Source organism: Mya arenaria, chromosome 7 (genome assembly GCF_026914265.1).
Source record: "Mya arenaria isolate MELC-2E11 chromosome 7, ASM2691426v1".
Classification (NCBI taxonomy): Eukaryota; Metazoa; Mollusca; class Bivalvia; order Myida; family Myidae; genus Mya; species Mya arenaria.
This window is the reverse complement of record NC_069128.1, coordinates 43,217,856-43,237,622: the sequence shown is the minus strand read 5'-3', so window position 1 is coordinate 43,237,622 and position 19,767 is coordinate 43,217,856. Positions and strand designations below refer to the sequence as shown.

At 33.9% G+C, this 19,767-nt stretch overlaps 1 protein-coding gene across 8 annotated transcripts in view; it reads right to left on the bottom strand.

Moving 5' to 3' along the window:
- LOC128240721 (tensin-1-like) overlaps positions 1-19,767 on the bottom strand; it is a 124,963-nt gene that overhangs the window by 43,748 nt on the left and 61,448 nt on the right. For all 8 annotated transcript variants that reach the window (XM_052957507.1, XM_052957506.1, XM_052957509.1 and 5 more), the window contains exons 7-11: positions 19,415-19,498; positions 13,556-13,729; positions 10,163-10,365; positions 9,721-9,789; positions 9,051-9,158 (exon numbers count right to left, since the gene is read on the bottom strand). In XM_052957507.1, the coding sequence (XP_052813467.1) occupies positions 9,051-9,158; positions 9,721-9,789; positions 10,163-10,365; positions 13,556-13,729; positions 19,415-19,498 (638 nt within the window). The remainder of the gene's footprint in view (positions 1-9,050; positions 9,159-9,720; positions 9,790-10,162; positions 10,366-13,555; positions 13,730-19,414; positions 19,499-19,767) is intronic.

Here is a 19,767-nt window from a genome sequence, read left to right as displayed (position 1 = left end):
GTGAGAATGAGATAAACTACTTTTGCTATAAACCTTTCATTTTAGTGGGCCAGTTTGATGTTTCACCTATGTCATTTGTCTTGTCTAGACAGCTCTCCACAACATAATCATTACCATTACATCTGTGGGCATACACTGCAGTGTCAGGTCCCTGATTTATGAGGTGCCTTTGACCCATTGCTGTTGAGTCAGCACCACTTGCCTGTTTATCAATGTCTTTGAAAATGGTCCTTGTTGTGTTTGTGTCTGGGTTAATTCTGGTTATTTTCAATATTCATAGGCCATCCTATGTTATTACACACTTAACTTTGATGCAAGTTTCCATCTAATGTTTCCAATTTCCTAGACAACAAATGCATTGAATCTCTTGTCATCATTTAAATATCATGCCTGTATAGTGGATTTTAGCTTTTTGTGATAAGTTTCTGTTGTGATAAGTTTCTGTGTTGTTTTTTCAACAAATCTTAAAATGGTCAGAAAAATAAAACATAAGAATCACAAGAGGACCAAGACAGGGGTAATGAGACTCTGGGTTTATCTTTTCAATGAAAGAACCACACATAACAATGTGCAACTAATATCATGTAAAATTGTTGAAGCTTGAAAATATATTTGCAAACTTAAAGTAACAAGTCCAAAAAAGCCTCAGTGTCTTCTCTGAGTCCTAACATGACACTCTTCGATTTCTTTAAAGTCTTAGCTGCGAGTCCCAGGACAGTAAAGACAGTTTCAACACTGAAACACAAGGGTGAAATTTAAAATTAATATGATCATGAATGAAAGGAACCAGTCTAAAAGTTTAAAGCCATGTTCATCTTCTACCATGATGTTCTGAGAGTGCCGCCACTTCTAGAAGACTCTGAGAGGCACCCACTGTCAGGTGAATGACTCATGATGCAGGAATCTCAACCACCTTACACATTATCCCCATCTTCCAGTGTGTATTGAAAAGATGGATGCAGAAAGGCTCTACATGCCATAAGAACATCAAACCACTTAGAACTTGTTTGCTTCAATAGAGGGAGGACAAATTTTAAGAATGGAAAAGCAAAAGGGTTGTAAATGGCATAACAATATTAAAGAAGATAAAACCTTTTGGCTATCACCTTTAGGCATATATCCTCTATAGCCTCCCGGGAAGCTCCAGGAGACTGTTATCTCACTTACATCAGGGCCATCCTGTCTTACCTCATCTGTTTTGTGATGATTTATAATGTCATCATCTGTTGCCCATACATTATGTTGTATGAAATGTTTCATGGATTGGTGAGTAACTATTGCATGCTGTTTTGAAACAGTTAAAATCAAAACTTGCAGGGAGGTGCAACAGTCTTGCTGACCAAAAAAAGAACATTAATGACTTATAAGATAATGTATTTGACTATTTATGTTGATCGATATTTAGGCTAAGTGATGATTTATAATGCCACCATGTGTGGTACTCTTGTTTAACTTAGTATCTCTATGCAATCATTGATCAGATCTTACATTAACTGCTAAATTGTAATATGCCGTAATTTATTAATATTATGTTTTTTTCTTCATCAACATTTTAAAGATTATAATGTCATTATATGTTTCAGACAAGCTGTTTCAGGAGGCTTGGGAGTTCCATGAAACTCCTTTATATGCAATTTGTAAACTTTGATGACATCTTAGATACGAAACATATCAATTATTTCTTTTAAATATTATATCACAGAATTACTGTGAAGATAGGAATCTGAAGGGAAAAAAAGTTGAGAAAATGATTTTCCAATTCACAATCCTGAAACAGATTGTGACAAGTAAAATCCATGGTTAAATGTGGTGTTCATCAGAAAGTTTGTAACATTGCAAAAGCCACAACAAACAACTATTTCATGATAAAATTAAAATTGTACACCATCAACATGTGTTTTCAAACTGCGATTTGCATGAAAAATGGTCACATCCAAACTTTTAGTTACAGTTCGGAATAAGTAAATGACATTACACTTTAAAAAGAACTAAATTAAAGAGGTACATTTTTCATGTCAATTAAACATATCATTAAATTACAAGTAAACAGACATGATGGATCTAACCTCCGGCAAACAGTTTTGTTAGAAATGTAACCACTTAAGGTTGAAAGTGAGCCAAGAATGATGTTTATTATGTAAATTGCCTGCCCACACTTTTGCATCTCTTTGGGGGAAGTCTTGATAAATATAATGGATGACTAAATAACAAGAGTATGTGAGGAAAAAAAACATCTTGTTCATACTTAAAAACATTTTTTTTTTAATTAGAAAGGTATTCAATTTGTCATGTTGTTGCAAATTATACAAGACAAAATTTAATGAGACATCTGACGTGCCTTGACCCTTTCCAATATATGATAAATACTATATAAAGTTAAACATAAAATCATGTCAGATATACTTATGATACAAAATTGCATATGCTCATAATAACAATCACAGATAAAATCGTGTCAAAGACTGAAATTTTAACAGCAGTATTGACTTATACTGTCAAAAGCTTTTCAAAGATCAACAAAATTATATCGAGGGCTTAGTGCAAGGCCTTCTGTTATATATTGAGTTACAACAATTCTAAAGTAAACCTGTGATATATAATGCATGAACATAATTTAAGACAAGATGAACCTCTTTTGGCCTGATTCTGTAGGCCATCAAGAAACCCCACCGGTTGTCTATGACAGAATTTATAAAAGAATTCATAAATCAATCAACCCTTTGGCACTGTAAGGGCATAATATGACCAATTGAGAGACTGCTGATGTCATGTTCTTGTGACAAAGAGTAGAATCATAAGTACTTAAATTAGACATTTTTGCTAAGAAAGGGTTAAGAACAAAATAGTGTACCTGACTACCTGTACTTCAACCAGCTCAGTATGGTTCATATTCTCACATTGTTTATACAATAAAAAAACTGGCATGTCAGAAATTATTTGCTGTTGGGTGTATCCACAAAATCTAGCTTTTTGTTTTTTCCTGACCTTACCACTTGACGTGTTGATGAATATGTGCAATATTGCAAAAGTATATAAAAGTTCTAACAGGTGCAAATTTATTTTCAAATTAAGAAAATAAATATTTGCTGTCAAAACTACTTACACTATGTTTTCTTATAATATTCATAAACAATTGCTTTTAGATGATACAAAATTACTCATCAATTACTCGACCCCATCATTTAAATCATTTCATTATTATCTTAAATACTGAAGCGACCATTAAAAGTCATTTACCGATGTATAATTCGCCTAGGTAACCATCCATTTTCACATCAAATTTTTATCTGATCTTGCATTCCTATAACATGCTATCCATTTTCAAAATGTTGTAACTTAAAAATGACAAACGCATAGGGTGTAAAATTGAAATGTACATGGAATAAATCACCAGAATAAATTGATGAGTATACAAACAAATTTTACACCTCTCAGTCACCCAGGCGTTTCGAAAAACCACCATAAAGGCTTAGGTTTTATGACGAAAACCTGACTACCATGTAAGAAAAAACAAATATAAAATGTAAATCAGAATGAAACATGAGCTCATGTGAGTTGATTTCTTTTCCTTTTAACAAGAATTCACTGTTTTACAAAAATCTGAAAGTAAACAATGGTGTTCAACTGTAAACAACTGACATATACTCTTCATGATGCAACAACAATAACAACAGCAGCCGCAGCAACAACCACAGCAACCTTTCAACCACAGCAACCTTTATGAATTAAACACAATATTTATTAACAAAAGTATAATCAGCATCAATGATGAGGAGCTGAAAAATGAATCATGAATCCCTAAATGGGGGAAATTACCCTCACCAGTGGAGACGAGGCGTATAACTGAACCTGTGCTTGTCTGACAATTATGCATGACAACTCAAATGTTCAACAAATGAAGGACAAGAAGAAAGAGGGGCAGTCATGGTGAATGGAGGCCAGCAAAACTCTTGGAATGTTTCCTTAGCAGGCGGAGTCCAAATCTGAGCTCTGGAAAGCAGCAGAGTTGCCTTAAATCCAAATTTTTTCTCTCTTGAAAGTTCGCTTTGTATTATTTCAAGCTTGCAGTAAAAAAAGTTAAGGAAGGTTGCTGTACCATGTCCTTTTTGGTAGCACCCTTCTGCTAGGTTTTAAGCTAAAGAGATATGTATGGAATGGTGCTGCACCCTGTCCTGTTTTAGTAGGATCCTTCTGGTTTGGTTTTTGCTAAAGAGTTATTGAAGGGTTCTGCACCCTGTCTTTTTTGGTAGCACTCTAATGCTCTCATGGAGACCAACATGTCTGCCTTCATAGCATAATTAAATGTTAAAATAATCAAATATATATTCTTTGATAAAAAATGGTTATAAATACATACAAACTATTCATATCTAGCAGTTACAACCTAACATTACTTTTAATGAGGCACAATTCCTATCATTTCTATGAAATTTTTGATGTTCAAATTCTAAACAACCTGACACCATGTGCCCTTTTCTCCCTTAACACCATGTCCCTCTTTTCTCCCTTACCACCCTGTCCCACTTTTCTGCAGCACTCTGTCCCTCTTTTCTCCCTTAGCACCCTGTCCCTCTTTTCTGCAGCGCCATGTCCCTCTTTTCTCCCTTAGCACCCTGTCCCTCTTTTCTGCAGCACCCTGTCCCTCTTTTCTCCCTTAGCACCCTGTCCCTCTTTTCTCCCTTAGAACCCTGTCCCTCTTCTCTCTCCTAGCACCCTGTATCTCTTTTCTCCCTTAGCACCCTGTCCCTCTTTTCTCCCTTAGCACCCTGTCCCTCTTTTCTCCCTTAGCACCCTGTCCCTCTTTTCTCCCTTAGCACCCTGTCCCTCTTTTCTCCCTTAGCACCCTGTCCCTCTTTTCTCCCTTAGCACCCTGTCCCTCTTTTCTGCAGCACTATGTCCCTCTTTTCTACAGCACAATGCCCTTTTTAAAACCTGGTTAAAACCCTAAATTTACTCAACATTGCATTGCTTAAAGTAGAAAGAAAATAAAAAGCACACATACTAATATGATCCTTGTTTTATGCAGTAAAACAGTACTGAAAGGCAATACAGCAATTCATTTCATGGTGGGTGTTTCTCATAATAAAACTTAGTCACTATGACTTTCTTACATGCTTTTGATTACATTTCCTGACAACCTACCTCAGAACAACTCATATACACCATGTACACAATTATATGAGAGTAATACCATCAAAACACTCACAAAAAAGATATGAAAGTAGTACCGTCAAAACATTTACATAAAATATATATGAAAGTAGTACCATCAAAACACTCATAAAACCTATATGAGAGTAGAACCATCAGAACACTCAGAAAACATAAATAAGAAAAGGTAACCATCAAAACTCTCACTAAACATAATGTAAAGAAGGAGCACAATAATTAAATACTACCTGAAACATACTTGGAAGCATCTGTTTATTCTGATGACTTTAAAGCGCACTCTGAGAATCACGGCATCCTAATTATTCATGTACACAATCATATGACCTCTAGAAGAAACTATCACATATAGATTAAGCAAACATGCATTAACAGTCCCCAGAACATCCACACACCTTACCTACCTAGTTCAAAACTTTAATCCAAATCCAAAACTCCAATGGGATTAGAGGGTGTGAAAATGTGAAATAAATCCGAAAAAGAAAGAAAGCAACAAAAAAAAACGATGGAAAAAATCCCAATCACAAGTGTGTTCACAATTGGAACAGAAATGGACCATAAAAAGTTGATGGGTATGCCTACATTTACCAGGTAGACTTCTATTGCTGGATCTAATTACAAACAGGGGGAAGATTTGTGGCTGTTGCTGTACAGCTGGCAATGTTTGTGCATATGATGATAAGATCAGCATGCAGGTAGTTGATTCCAGATCAAAGCATCCTCCAATATGGCCATAATGACATGGTGATGAAGCAAACAAAGTTTGAAATTTGGCTATTTATGGAGGAAAATGTCAGAGTGGAACTTTTGTATGACTGTTATGTACAATTTTCCACTGAAGAAAAACAGTTTAACATCCCAGAAGCAACTGTAACAATAGAAAGAACATCTTCCAAGAAAACAAATCCTTGACTAAATCAATGGCTTTTATCATGTGTTCAATAATCCAAATATAGAATTCCAAATCATTTAGACAGAAATAGAAATAGGCATATTTCTTTCACTTAAAAATCTCAATACAACAATAAGTCCATCAGTGGAGGATCATAATTAATGTATAAAAAAATCATTGGTAACAATAATTTTATATAAAAAAAACTGTATCAAAAGCTCATCTTGCAAAAAATAATACTGTTCATGAATATGTAATGTAACTACAGAGAAATTATGATCTCCAAAACAATTCCTCACAAACATGCAATACCATATAGTACGACCAGGAAACCATGCCAACTCACAGCCCTACAGCAGGAGAAACCCAGGTGAGCGCTGATATACCTGGCAACCATACCTGCTTATAAGCGCAGCCACACAACAGACTCATAGACAATTATATCTTTTAGAACATGATTTTAATTTTTTGTTATATTATCTTTATAAAAATATATTTTTAAATCAAGTCGACACTGTGATATTGCATTCCTGGCAATAAATGTCTTGCTTATAAGCATAGCCACATAGCAGAGTTTATATACACAGAGATGAATATATCTTTCAGAATATAATTTTAAGTGTATTTTTAAATATTTGTCTATATATATAATTAAAACATTGGCATCCAAGGGCCTCACTGATCCTAATAGTATGTATCGTGTTGTTGTTCTACTACATAGTTTAGTTTTAACTTATCTTACAACAATTCTGAAATGAGTTATTACAACATTATGTTAATCACTCTCGTTGGCACAATATTACGTAACAGTGTGGTCTTATGCTGTGGGGGGGGAACCAAAGTACCCAGAGGACACCAACTTTTTAGGCTTGGTTGACCACAAACCATCTACTACATAGGGACGGAGCCTAAATCCAGACTCCAGTAGATGCTGTAAGTGATTATTTAGTCTCTCTAAGGTGTGTACATGTTTCTAATAGTTACAAGCCCACTCATAATTACTGATCTTCTATCTTACTTCAGTTGTATTATCAATATTCATCCTACAATTCTATGTATATACTTCTGGTTTATGAGCCTTGCCTGAGGTTAATTCAAACATAACCACATCAGAGAATTGATGAAATCTCCATTACAACTGTACTTTTTAATTTTAACATACCACAACATTCATTATTATGCCCATACTTGGGCTGTTTCTCTTAATATTACGCCAAGTTAGAACCTTCTTTTTTTCGTCCGCATTTTTCACTGACATAATGGTAAAATGCTTCATAGATCTTTTTAAGCAATATGACAATTTCATTTTTCAAGAAAGAGACAAGAAAATAAATGACAACAAAAGTAACTGTATATTCAAAGAAATCAAGCAAATAGAAATGAGTGTTCATGTACAACAGATAACTAATACATTCTTTGCAAAACTTAAAACCAACACAGAAATTTAGCTTTTCATACAGTTTTCTCTGAAGCCTTAGAACTTCACAGATTAAGGAAAAAAATGGCAAAGGCTCAACAATTTCACACCAATTATCTATACTTCCATCTTGAAAGACAAGAAATGCCAAAAATAACCCTTACAGTAAATATATGTAACAATTTTATCTGGCGGTGCTTATCAGTCATTCAGAAAAAATGAAAAGCAGGAATACATTACTGAAGAGATTAGTTACCTAGGTGTCTGGCAAATGTTGCCAATATTAAACCAATGATATCAAGAAGAAGGCTTTGTAAGACTAAAAAAACTTTATGTATACAAAAATGATACTGATCTTTGCTTTTACCAAGGTTGCTAACCCAGGTCATGTGAGTCACCATTATTCTACTTAACCATAAAAAACCTTTAACACGAAGAATGTTGTTTTTGTTTTTTTTATAAAAAAGTCATTTTAGAGCTGCATGCTAATTATGAGATTAAGGTGATTTGTTTTTGGTATCAGTTTTGTGTAAACAACTGTAGTGTAATAAAGAAGTAGGTTATAACTTGTTAATGTATCAGTTTTGTGTAACCTTCTGCAGTTTAATAGGGCAGTGGATTATAACTTACTTATGATATCAGTTTAGTGCAACCTTACTGCAGTGCAAAAGGGAAAAACAACATCATCAAGTGCTCTGTAAACAAAGGCTGGATTTGTTTTACAGTTTTCAGTCAGGTCAATCATTTTTAAACTACATGGTAAAGTCCCTGAATCGGAGAAATGAAATACCCACAAATAATAAGCCCAACACAGGACATACACATGTACACATTATGAAGCCTTATTTTCCCCTTGATTTTTTGTCAGTATGGTACACATACCTCTTATGATCCGAATCCTGAGAATTAATTGCAAACCCATGAACCCATCAGAGAAAAAGATAAACTTTAATTTACAAGGAAAATAAATTATCCCAGGAACAGGTGCCAAATTGTTCAAGAACATCAAAAGATTAAGTTACACTCAATTAAAATCATAATGTTATCTTTTGCCAAAAAAATCTCAAGATAAGCAAGATAGATGTGCAATTACAGCTTGGTTAATTATGACAAAAAAGTAGTGCTTTGGGCTTTCCTTTTCTTTCAAGTGTACCATCACATACATGATGTATTTATTCCATAATATGCTTCAATGCCTAGCAACAAAGGGAATAGTGTTATTAACTGTTCGTGCTGAACCAACTGTTCATGCGAACTCTAGATGCAAATTGTTCCCTAGCAATAGTGCAAAAGATATGCTTGTTGATTGTTTGTGCATCACCGAAATACAAGTTGTTTTTATGCGTCAAATTATGACATTCAATTTAATCAACAATAGCTATGCATTTGGTCAATTCAGCCATCTTATCATGTCAGTCAGATTTCATCAATCCAAAGTAAAAGATCGGGGACCTCTTCGGTAAGAGTTTGTCAATGTTTAAAGTAGAGATACACATCATGTATGTTTAGTCTAAACTGATATAATTCACCATTTGAAAAACATGCTGAAATTAACCTATGACCTATTTTTACCTGTGAGTTTGCCTTCAGTTTTTCCAAAGTTCTCGTAGGAGTCCCAGCGTGTCATTGCTTCTGTGGAGTCGTCAACTGGAACCGTGACGTCAGACTTGAAGTCCGCCACTGAAAAATAAAGTTAAGGTACAGTGTCATAGATTATAACTGGTGACATTTATTTCTATTATCATGAACATATTTCCATTACCATGAATATTTTTCCATTTCCATGAACATATTCCCATTACCATGAATATTTTTCCATTTCCATGAACATATTCCCATTACCATGAATGTTTTTTTCCATTTCCATGAACATATTCCCATTACCATGACTATTTTCCCCATTGATATATTTTCATTATTATGAACATATTTCCATTACCACTGAAATATTTCCAGTACCATTGACATATTTCCATTACCATGAACATTTTCCACACTCCCATGAACATTTATCCATTTACCATGAACATTTTTTACAGAAAACCATTAAACATTTTCCCGCTACAATGAACACATTTAGTATCACTATGAACATGAAGCGTAATGTAGCAATACTTTTAACAAGCATATGAAAAATATTGCGAGATCATGATTTTCACGTAAATTTAAGTTCTTATTCTAAAATCAAATGATGTAAGTTTTAACTTATACTTAATATGAAAAAAATCCTGGAAATGCATACCTTGAACCAAGCCTTCTGAGTTATTGCCAAAAACAAACTCGACTTTGCCTGGGTCGGGAAAACGCGGATCTGAAATAAAAACATGCATAAGTTTAGATGGTTATCGCCATGACAATTGTTCAAATATCAAAATCTTGTGTGCATTATATTTTGGATGAAATGTAGAGCATAAACAATAGTTAATGAAGGCAAAAATAAAATTGTTTTCACAGCTCCCCGAAAAAAATAAATGGAAATCTATGTTAACTAGAGCGCTCTATGAATAAACACAATTAGGCATTTTTTTAAGCCTGATTGTAACAAATGTCTAAAAATACAACAGCAGTTTGTCAGCAAAACAATCTAAGCTTTGCTTCTGTTAAAAACATCAATTGCGGCCTGGTATGTTTTAATAGTATACTTGTGCAAATAGGAAGGAAAGTTCCAAGGAAATATTACATACCGTTTATCGCGTCATCGAGTTCATTTTTGCTGAATACCAAGGAATTGTGGGAAATTGCACATGTATGGAACTGGCATCCCCAAATAATGTCCCTCTGGCCTGCATTGTTCTTTTTATGGTAACACTTTATGAGGATATCCCCTCTGAGGGGAATCCCCGGTGAAATGGAGATGCACACTTTCTGCATGTTGTCTGTAACATTGCTGAAAATAGAAAATAGTTATTTTTAGAAAGGGGACTGCATGCATTGTTCTAGTTATTGTTTCACTTTATGAGGATATCCCCTCTTAAGGGTATCCCCAGTTAAATGGAGATGCACAATTTTTGCATGTTGTCTGCAAAATACAAATGTAGCTTAAAACAGAAAATTATTACTTCAAGAAAGCATTTTTCCTATTGTTTGGTGGGGGGAGGGCGGGGTATTAGGTAACACCCCTTAGTATATCCCTTACAGGGAATCCCCAGCCACATGGAGATGCACATTGCTAAAAATAGAAAATTGTTATTTTTAGAAAGAAATATTCCTCTTATGTTCTTTTTATGGTAACCCTGCTCAAGGATATCCCCATTGCTACCATCAAAGAGGAAGAATGTTTACTGAAGTTTGAAAACCCATCACAAATGTTTCAAGCAGGTAATATGCATTCATTGAAACAAACTTTAGCTGACAAGATCTTGATAGAATTAAATTGGTTGGAAATAAACTCACTGTCTCCTCATTTCACCTTTGGGCATCAACTTGCTTAGACAGCATCTACTAGCATGACCCATTCACTTCAGCATAGTAAATCTACTTCCACAACAAACAGAACTGTTAAATGTCAGCAAAAATCAGCCACCTACCAGAGAGATATTGACCTTTGCCATCAAAGCCACTTGTTACAATGGTGTTCTTTTTTATCTTGGTGGTTTTCTTGGTGGTAACATATCAATGAACAAAACACCATTTAGCTAATAGGTAACAAACAGTCTGAGCAATAACAACAGTGTAACTACTTTGGAAACCATGCCAAGAACATGGGGAAAGAAAGAAACTGTCAACAATATCCCAATCAAAAGGTGACGTCTGAAGGTCAAACACTTTGTAATGAGAAGTGGCTATTTGGGGTATGATCAAGAGGACACGTGGGTCTATGATCTTCTGGTAAATAAATGTTCTGTTCTGTTCTGTTCATGATGGCTAAAATCAACTACCATGAATGGTGATTAACATGAATAAATTGTAGAAATAATAACATGACAAGCGTTGGAAAATATAGTGGAAATGATACAACGGAAACTACATGGACAAGCCTAGAAATCTAAATTAGCAAAGATCCAGGCCCCAATTTCTCGAAACTTCTTAAGCCTAACAGGTTTAAGTCGCTTATTTCAATAAGCCAAAATACATACTAAAAATGGATTTTGATTAATGAAAAATAGTTTTTCTGATAATCATACAGATTATTCCTACATAATTTCTAAAAATTCTTCAAGAAGTTAATATAACACATTTTATAGAACAACAAAAATAGTGAGATTAGCTTAATCCTGTTATAAGGGACTTAAGAAGTTTCGAGAAATTGGGGCCTGTTTAATAGTACAATTAAAGTCTTAAGCATAACAAGAACGGTTCAATAGAGAAACCATAATTATTTATCCTGACCAGAGCACCATACTGTTAAACACACACACACACACTGGCAGGGACTGTTTATAAATATAATAGGCTATCATTTCAGTTTTGAACCAAATGGTTTACCATAAATACTGTTACGGGGACTATGGATAGGGTTAAGGAATATCATTACAATGATCACAATAGCTTAAATAAGGCGCTCAATTTCTAAGATGGTCTGACATTTGCCCGCACTTTCACACCACCATCATGTTTGATAAACACATTAATCTACAAAATGTCCAAATTAGCTTGGAGGGCAGGGGTAGGACTGGTATGCATTTATCAGAATGCAGTTAATTAAATGCTGTATTGTTTCAGTAGGTGATTCTGTAGATAGCCTAGGTCATCTAAGGGCAGTAGCTTCTGTGACCTGTAGCCAGAATGTTGATGATGATTGTCATCCGATGATTGCTACCATATAGCCCTGTTCTATGTTTAATAAACAACATGCATGACTTTGAATAAGTTGTTTTTAAAGGTTGATATACAGGGGAGTGAACCAACATATTAAAACAAGAGTGCCACTGAGCTAATGCTCATCTGTTTTTGTTGTTGTTGTTTTCAGTCAAAGAAGGGCCATAACTGAACATTTTTAAAGGCAGTATTATGGGCCTTGATCAACAGGCGCAAATTGGCCATGGCATTGCATGTAAAAAGTTTCATTTGAATATATTTAGCCTTATTTTAGTAAAAGCTTTTGTGCACTACATTTTTAGTTCTTCTTGAAAGTACAATCTCAGCTTATTTTAGAAGTACAAGGGATATAAATCACCACTATTTAAGCTGCAGTGATAGAACCTGGTATACATGATGTGCATTGTCATTGTAAATACATGTAGGTGAAACAAGATTAATGCGAATTTCATCAGTGGTTTCCCAGGTACGGCCAACAGTCACATGAATGCATGATGCTGATGACTACAGCTACAACAATGGTATTGTCAATACCATACTTCAGCTACCAACATTCCTGAAACTATGTGATTTTATCAACAACAATGCACATTATCTGAACAAGGTTCACTTCATTAGAAGCATGTTTCAGGACAATCACCCTGGCATTATCTGGCCATCCCACATTGGCAGAGTGTGAAATAAATCATGCCTACTCTCCTGGTTGGACATACCTCATTAGTTATCCACTATAAGCAACATTACCAGATAGTATATGGCTATATAATGTTACATGGCTATAAAATATACCTGTCAAAAACATTTTTAAATTACCAAAAAAACATGGACAGCTTGATTTATATGTTTTGTTCAAAGTTTACATGGGTGCATGAAAACAAAGCATTGAAGCATACTGACTTTCACCTTGCAATTTCGATTCTTGCTTGGCTCTTAGTAAGATCATAGATGTTTACCAGATTCCATGCAATTTTTAAGCTACTTGTTGTTCAGAATGCTCACAAAACACGTAAATGTTATATCTAATATAAATATGTCTTATAATAACTTACTATATGCCAGAGGAAAATACAGGGTGCATTCCTAGGTAGACTTTGATGAAGGTGACACTCTCTTCTGGTGTTAAATTAGGGCATTAAGCCATGACCTTGACCTTACAGACAAACACACAAATTAATACAGTTACTAGACGCCATGGGTAGAGATGGGATGTATTTCTTGGTAGACTTTAATGAATGGGCGATACCCGCCGTTGATGTCAAACATGGGCAATATGCCATGACCTTGACCTTACCGACAATTAAACAAATTATTACACTTACTAAACACCAGAGGTAAAGATGGGATGCATTCCTTGGTAGACTTTGATGAAGGGGCGACACCCGCCGTTGGTGTCGAAGTTGGGCACACCGTGGATCAAGATATGGTGAAGGTAGAGGGCACTGCTGTTGATCTGTATTGCACCGGAGAGTAGACCCGCAAAGTAGTGAACATATCTGCCAAAATAAACAGAATAAATGATATAATGAGATAAATAGGACTATTGAGGGTTGAATGTGCACCAATTGCGCACTCTCCCAGCTAGAATTGTCCAAGCAAAATTTTCGTGTCAATGCAGAAGAGAAATTATTCATAAAGTACTCAAAATGTACCAATTTAAGACAAATATAGGCCATTTTTTCATTGAGGAAGTCCCACAACCCTGTGCTATGCTTAGACCCTAGTTTGAGGCTTTCTGTGGAAGAAGGCCCAGGCTTCAAGATGCACCCCTGTAGTATGCCCCTCAAACGTCAAATCCTGGATGAGCCCACATAGTACATTATAAAATATACCCTTGCTAGGGATCAAACTCGACATCTCTTATATGGTTTACATGAAAACCACATTACCCCAGCCTTTAATGCTCTTGTATAGTAAAGAGTTTTACACAGATCTGTCCCTCAAGAGATATTGACATTTTCTTCAAAATATAATTTACTATTACATTAACAGACTTAATTACAAATAAAGGTATTAAAAGAGCTGCACTCAAACCTGACACTAGACCATAAATGGTATCTGATATTTTGTATTGACTACCTCATGTTTTGTATTGACTACCTGATGTTTTGTATTGACAACCTGATGTTTTGTATTGACTACCTGAATTTTTGTATTGACTATCTGATATTTTGTATTGACTACCTGATGTTTTGTATTGACTACCTGATCTTTTGTATTGACTACCTGATGTTTTGTATTGACTACCTGATATTTTGTATTGACTACCTGATGTTTTGTATTGACTACCTGATGTTTTGTATTGACTACCTGATGTTTTGTATTGACTACCTGATGTTTTGTATTGACTATCTGATGTTTTGTATTGACTACCTGATGTTTTGTATTGACTACCTGATGTTTTGTATTGACTACCTGATGTTTTGTATTGACTACCTGATGTTTTGTATTGACTACCTGATATTTTGTATTGACTACCTGATGTTTTGTATTGACTACCTGATATTTTGTATTGACTACCTGATGTTTTGTATTGACTACCTGATATTTTGTATTGACTACCTGATGTTTTGTATTGACTACCTGATATTTTGTATTGACTACCTGATGTTTTGTATTGACTACCTGATATTTTGTTTTGACTACCTGATATTTTGTATTGACTACCTGATGTTTTGTATTGACTACCTGATATTTTGTATTGACTACCTGATGTTTTGTATTGACTACCTGATATTTTGTATTGACTACCTGATGTTTTGTATTGACTACCTGATGTTTTGTATTGACTACCTGATATTTTGTATTGACTACCTGATGTTTTGTATTGACTATCTGATGTTTTGTATTGACTACCTGATGTTTTGTATTGACTATCTGATGTTTTGTATTGACTACCTGATATTTTGTATTGACTACCTGATGTTTTGTATTGACTACCTGATATTTTGTATTGACTACCTGATGTTTTGTATTGACTACCTGATATTTTGTATTGACTACCTGATGTTTTGTATTGACTACCTGATATTTTGTATTGACTACCTGATGTTTTGTATTGACTACCTGATATTTTGTATTGACTACCTGATATTTTGTATTGACTACCTGATGTTTTGTATTGACTACCTGATATTTTGTATTGACTACCTGATATTTTGTATTGACTACCTGATATTTTGTATTGACTACCTGATGTTTTGTATTGACTACCTGATATTTTGTATTGACTACCTGATGTTTTGTATTGACTACCTGATATTTTGTATTGACTACCTGATGTTTTGTATTGACTACCTGATATTTTGTATTGACTACCTGATGTTTTGTATTGACTACCTGATATTTTGTATTGACTACCTGATGTTTTGTATTGACTACCTAATGTATTGTTTTGACTATCTGATATTTTGTATTGACTACCTGATATTTTGTATTGACTACCTGATATTTTGTATTGACTACCTGATATTTTGTATTGACTACCTGATATTTTGTATTGACTACCTGATGTTTACAACCTGATGTTTTGTATTGACTACCTGATGTTTACTACCTGATGTTTTGTATTGACTACCTGATATTTTGTATTGACTACCTGATGTTTTGTATTGACTACCTGATGTTTACTACCTGATGTTTTGTATTGACTACCTGATGTTTTGTATTGACTACCTGATATTTTGTATTGACTACCTGATATTTTGTATTGACTACCTGATATTTTGTATTGACTACCTGATGTTTTGTATTGACTACCTGATGTTTTGTATTGACTACCTGATATTTTGTATTGACTACCTGATGTTTTGTTTTGACTACCTGATATTTTGTATTGACTACCTGATATTTTGTATTGACTACCTGATATTTTGTATTGACTACCTGATGTTTTGTATTGACTACCTGATATTTTGTATTGACTACCTGATGTTTTGTATTGACTACCTGATGTTTTGTTTTGACTACCTGATATTTTGTATTGACTACCTGATGTTTTGTATTGACTACCTGATATTTTGTTTTGACTACCTGATGTTTTGTATTGACTACCTGATATTTTGTATTGACTACCTGATATTTTGTATTGACTACCTGATATTTTGTATTGACTACCTGATGTTTTGTTTTGACTACCTGATGTTTTGTATTGACTACCTGATATTTTGTATTGACTACCTGATGTTTTGTATTGACTACCTGATATTTTGTATTGACTACCTGATATTTTGTATTGACTACCTGATGTTTTGTATTGACTACCTGATGTTTTGTTTTGACTACCTGATATTTTGTATTGACTACCTGATGTTTTGTATTGACTACCTGATATTTTGTTTTGACTACCTGATGTTTTGTATTGACTACCTGATGTTTTGTTTTGACTACCTGATGTTTTGTATTGACTACCTGATATTTTGTATTGACTACCTGATGTTTTGTATTGACTACCTGATATTTTGTATTGACTACCTGATGTTTTGTATTGACTACCTGATATTTTGTATTGACTACCTGATATTTTGTATTGACTACCTGATGTTTTGTATTGACTACCTTATATTTTGTATTGACTACCTGATATTTTGTATTGACTACCTGATGTTTTGTATTGACTACCTGATATTTTGTATTGACTACCTGATGTTTTGTATTGACTACCTGATGTTTTGTATTGACTACCTGATGTTTTGTATTGACTACCTGATATTTTGTATTGACTACCTGATATTTTGTATTGACTACCTGATATTTTGTATTGACTACCTGATGTTTTGTTTTGACTACCTGATGTTTTGTATTGACTACCTGATGTTTTGTATTGACTACCTGATGTTTTGTATTGACTACCTGATATTTTGTATTGACTACCTGATATTTTGTATTGACTACCTGATGTTTTGTATTGACTACCTGATGTTTTGTTTTGACTACCTGATATTTTGTATTGACTACCTGATGTTTTGTATTGACTACCTGATGTTTTGTTTTGACTACCTGATGTTTTGTATTGACTACCTGATATTTTGTTTTGACTACCTGATGTTTTGTATTGACTACCTGATATTTTGTATTGACTACCTGATGTTTTGTATTGACTACCTGATATTTTGTATTGACTACCTGATGTTTTGTATTGACTACCTGATATTTTGTATTGACTACCTGATATTTTGTATTGACTACCTGATGTTTTGTATTGACTACCTGATATTTTGTATTGACTACCTGATATTTTGTATTGACTACCTGATATTTTGTATTGACTACCTGATATTTTGTATTGACTACCTGATGTTTTGTATTGACTACCTGATATTTTGTATTGACTACCTGATATTTTGTATTGACTACCTGATATTTTGTATTGACTACCTGATGTTTTGTATTGACTACCTGATGTTTTGTATTGACTACCTGATGTTTTGTATTGACTACCTGATGTTTTGTATTGACTACCTGATATTTTGTATTGACTACCTGATGTTTTGTATTGACTACCTGATATTTTGTATTGACTACCTGATGTTTTGTATTGACTACCTGATATTTTGTATTGACTACCTGATGTTTTGTATTGACTACCTGATATTTTGTATTGACTACCTGATATTTTGTATTGACTACCTGATATTTTGTATTGACTACCTGATGTTTTGTATTGACTACCTGATGTTTTGTATTGACTACCTGATGTTTTGTATTGACTACCTGATGTTTTGTATTGACTACCTGATGTTTTGTATTGACTACCTGATATTTTGTATTGACTACCTGATGTTTTGTATTGACTACCTGATATTTTGTATTGACTACCTGATGTTTTGTATTGACTACCTGATATTTTGTATTGACTACCTGATGTTTTGTATTGACTACCTGATATTTTGTATTGACTACCTGATGTTTTGTATTGACTACCTGATATTTTGTATTGACTACCTGATGTTTTGTATTGACTACCTGATATTTTGTTTTGACTACCTGATGTTTTGTATTGACTACCTGATATTTTGTATTGACTACCTGATATTTTGTATTGACTACCTGATATTTTGTATTGACTACCTGATGTTTTGTTTTGACTACCTGATATTTTGTATTGACTACCTGATGTTTTGTATTGACTACCTGATGTTTACAACCTGATGTTTTGTATTGACTACCTGATGTTTTGTATTGACTACCTGATGTTTTGTTTTGACTACCTGATGTTTTGTATTGACTACCTGATGTTTTGTATTGACTACCTGATATTTTGTATTGACTACCTGATGTTTTGTATTGACTACCTGATATTTTGTATTGACTACCTGATATTTTGTATTGACTACCTGATGTTTTGTATTGACTACCTGATGTTTTGTATTGACTACCTGATGTTTTGTATTGACTACCTGATGTTTTGTATTGACTACCTGATGTTTTGTATTGACTACCTGATGTTTTGTATTGACTATCTGATATTTTGTATTGACTACCTGATGTTTTGTATTGACTACCTGATATTTTGTATTGACTACCTGATGTTTTGTATTGACTACCTGATGTTTTGTATTGACTACCTGATGTTTTGTATTGACTACCTGATATTTTGTATTGACTACCTGATGTTTTGTATTGACTACCTGATGTTTTGTATTGACTACCTGATGTTTTGTATTGACTACCTGATATTTTGTATTGACTACCTGATATTTTGTATTGACTACCTGATGTTTTGTATTGACTACCTGATGTTTTGTTTTGACTACCTGATATTTTGTATTGACTACCTGATGTTTTGTATTGACTACCTGATATTTTGTATTGACTACCTGATATTTTGTATTGACTACCTGATGTTTTGTTTTGACTACCTGATATTTTGTATTGACTACCTGATGTTTTGTATTGACTACCTGATATTTTGTATTGACTACCTGATATTTTGTATTGACTACCTGATGTTTTGTATTGACTACCTGATGTTTTGTATTGACTACCTGATAATTTGTATTGACTACCTGATAGTTTGTATTGACTACCTGATGTTTTGTATTGACTATTGGATATTTTGTATTGACTATAACTTGCGTAGTCCAGTTCAATGCTCTGTTATAAGGAAAATATTTTCAGCAATGATCTTTATCACAGTAACAGACTCTTGAAATGTTCCAAGGGAGATAATCACTACCCACCTTCTCTGGGAGGGCTGTGGTAGTCCTCCCAACTTGTCGTCATAGAAACGCTTCATGGCGAATCTGTCTAGAGCTTGGTCGGCACTGAAAATAAGATTACATTATCAAAATTAATGTTTCCTTCTGTTTATTTAACAACAAAGAGATATTAGTATCAAATTAAAATAAACTCAGGGTAAGTAGGTTTATTTTTGTCATATTTATCATTATTATGCTGCAAAACCCTACTTCCTATGCAATAAACTGATTGACAAACTTCAACAAATGGCACTTAACCAAAATAAAAATCAACTTGATCTATTGCAATGCCGTGAACAGAAATTCATTTTACTGAATAGATTTGAATTAGCTAC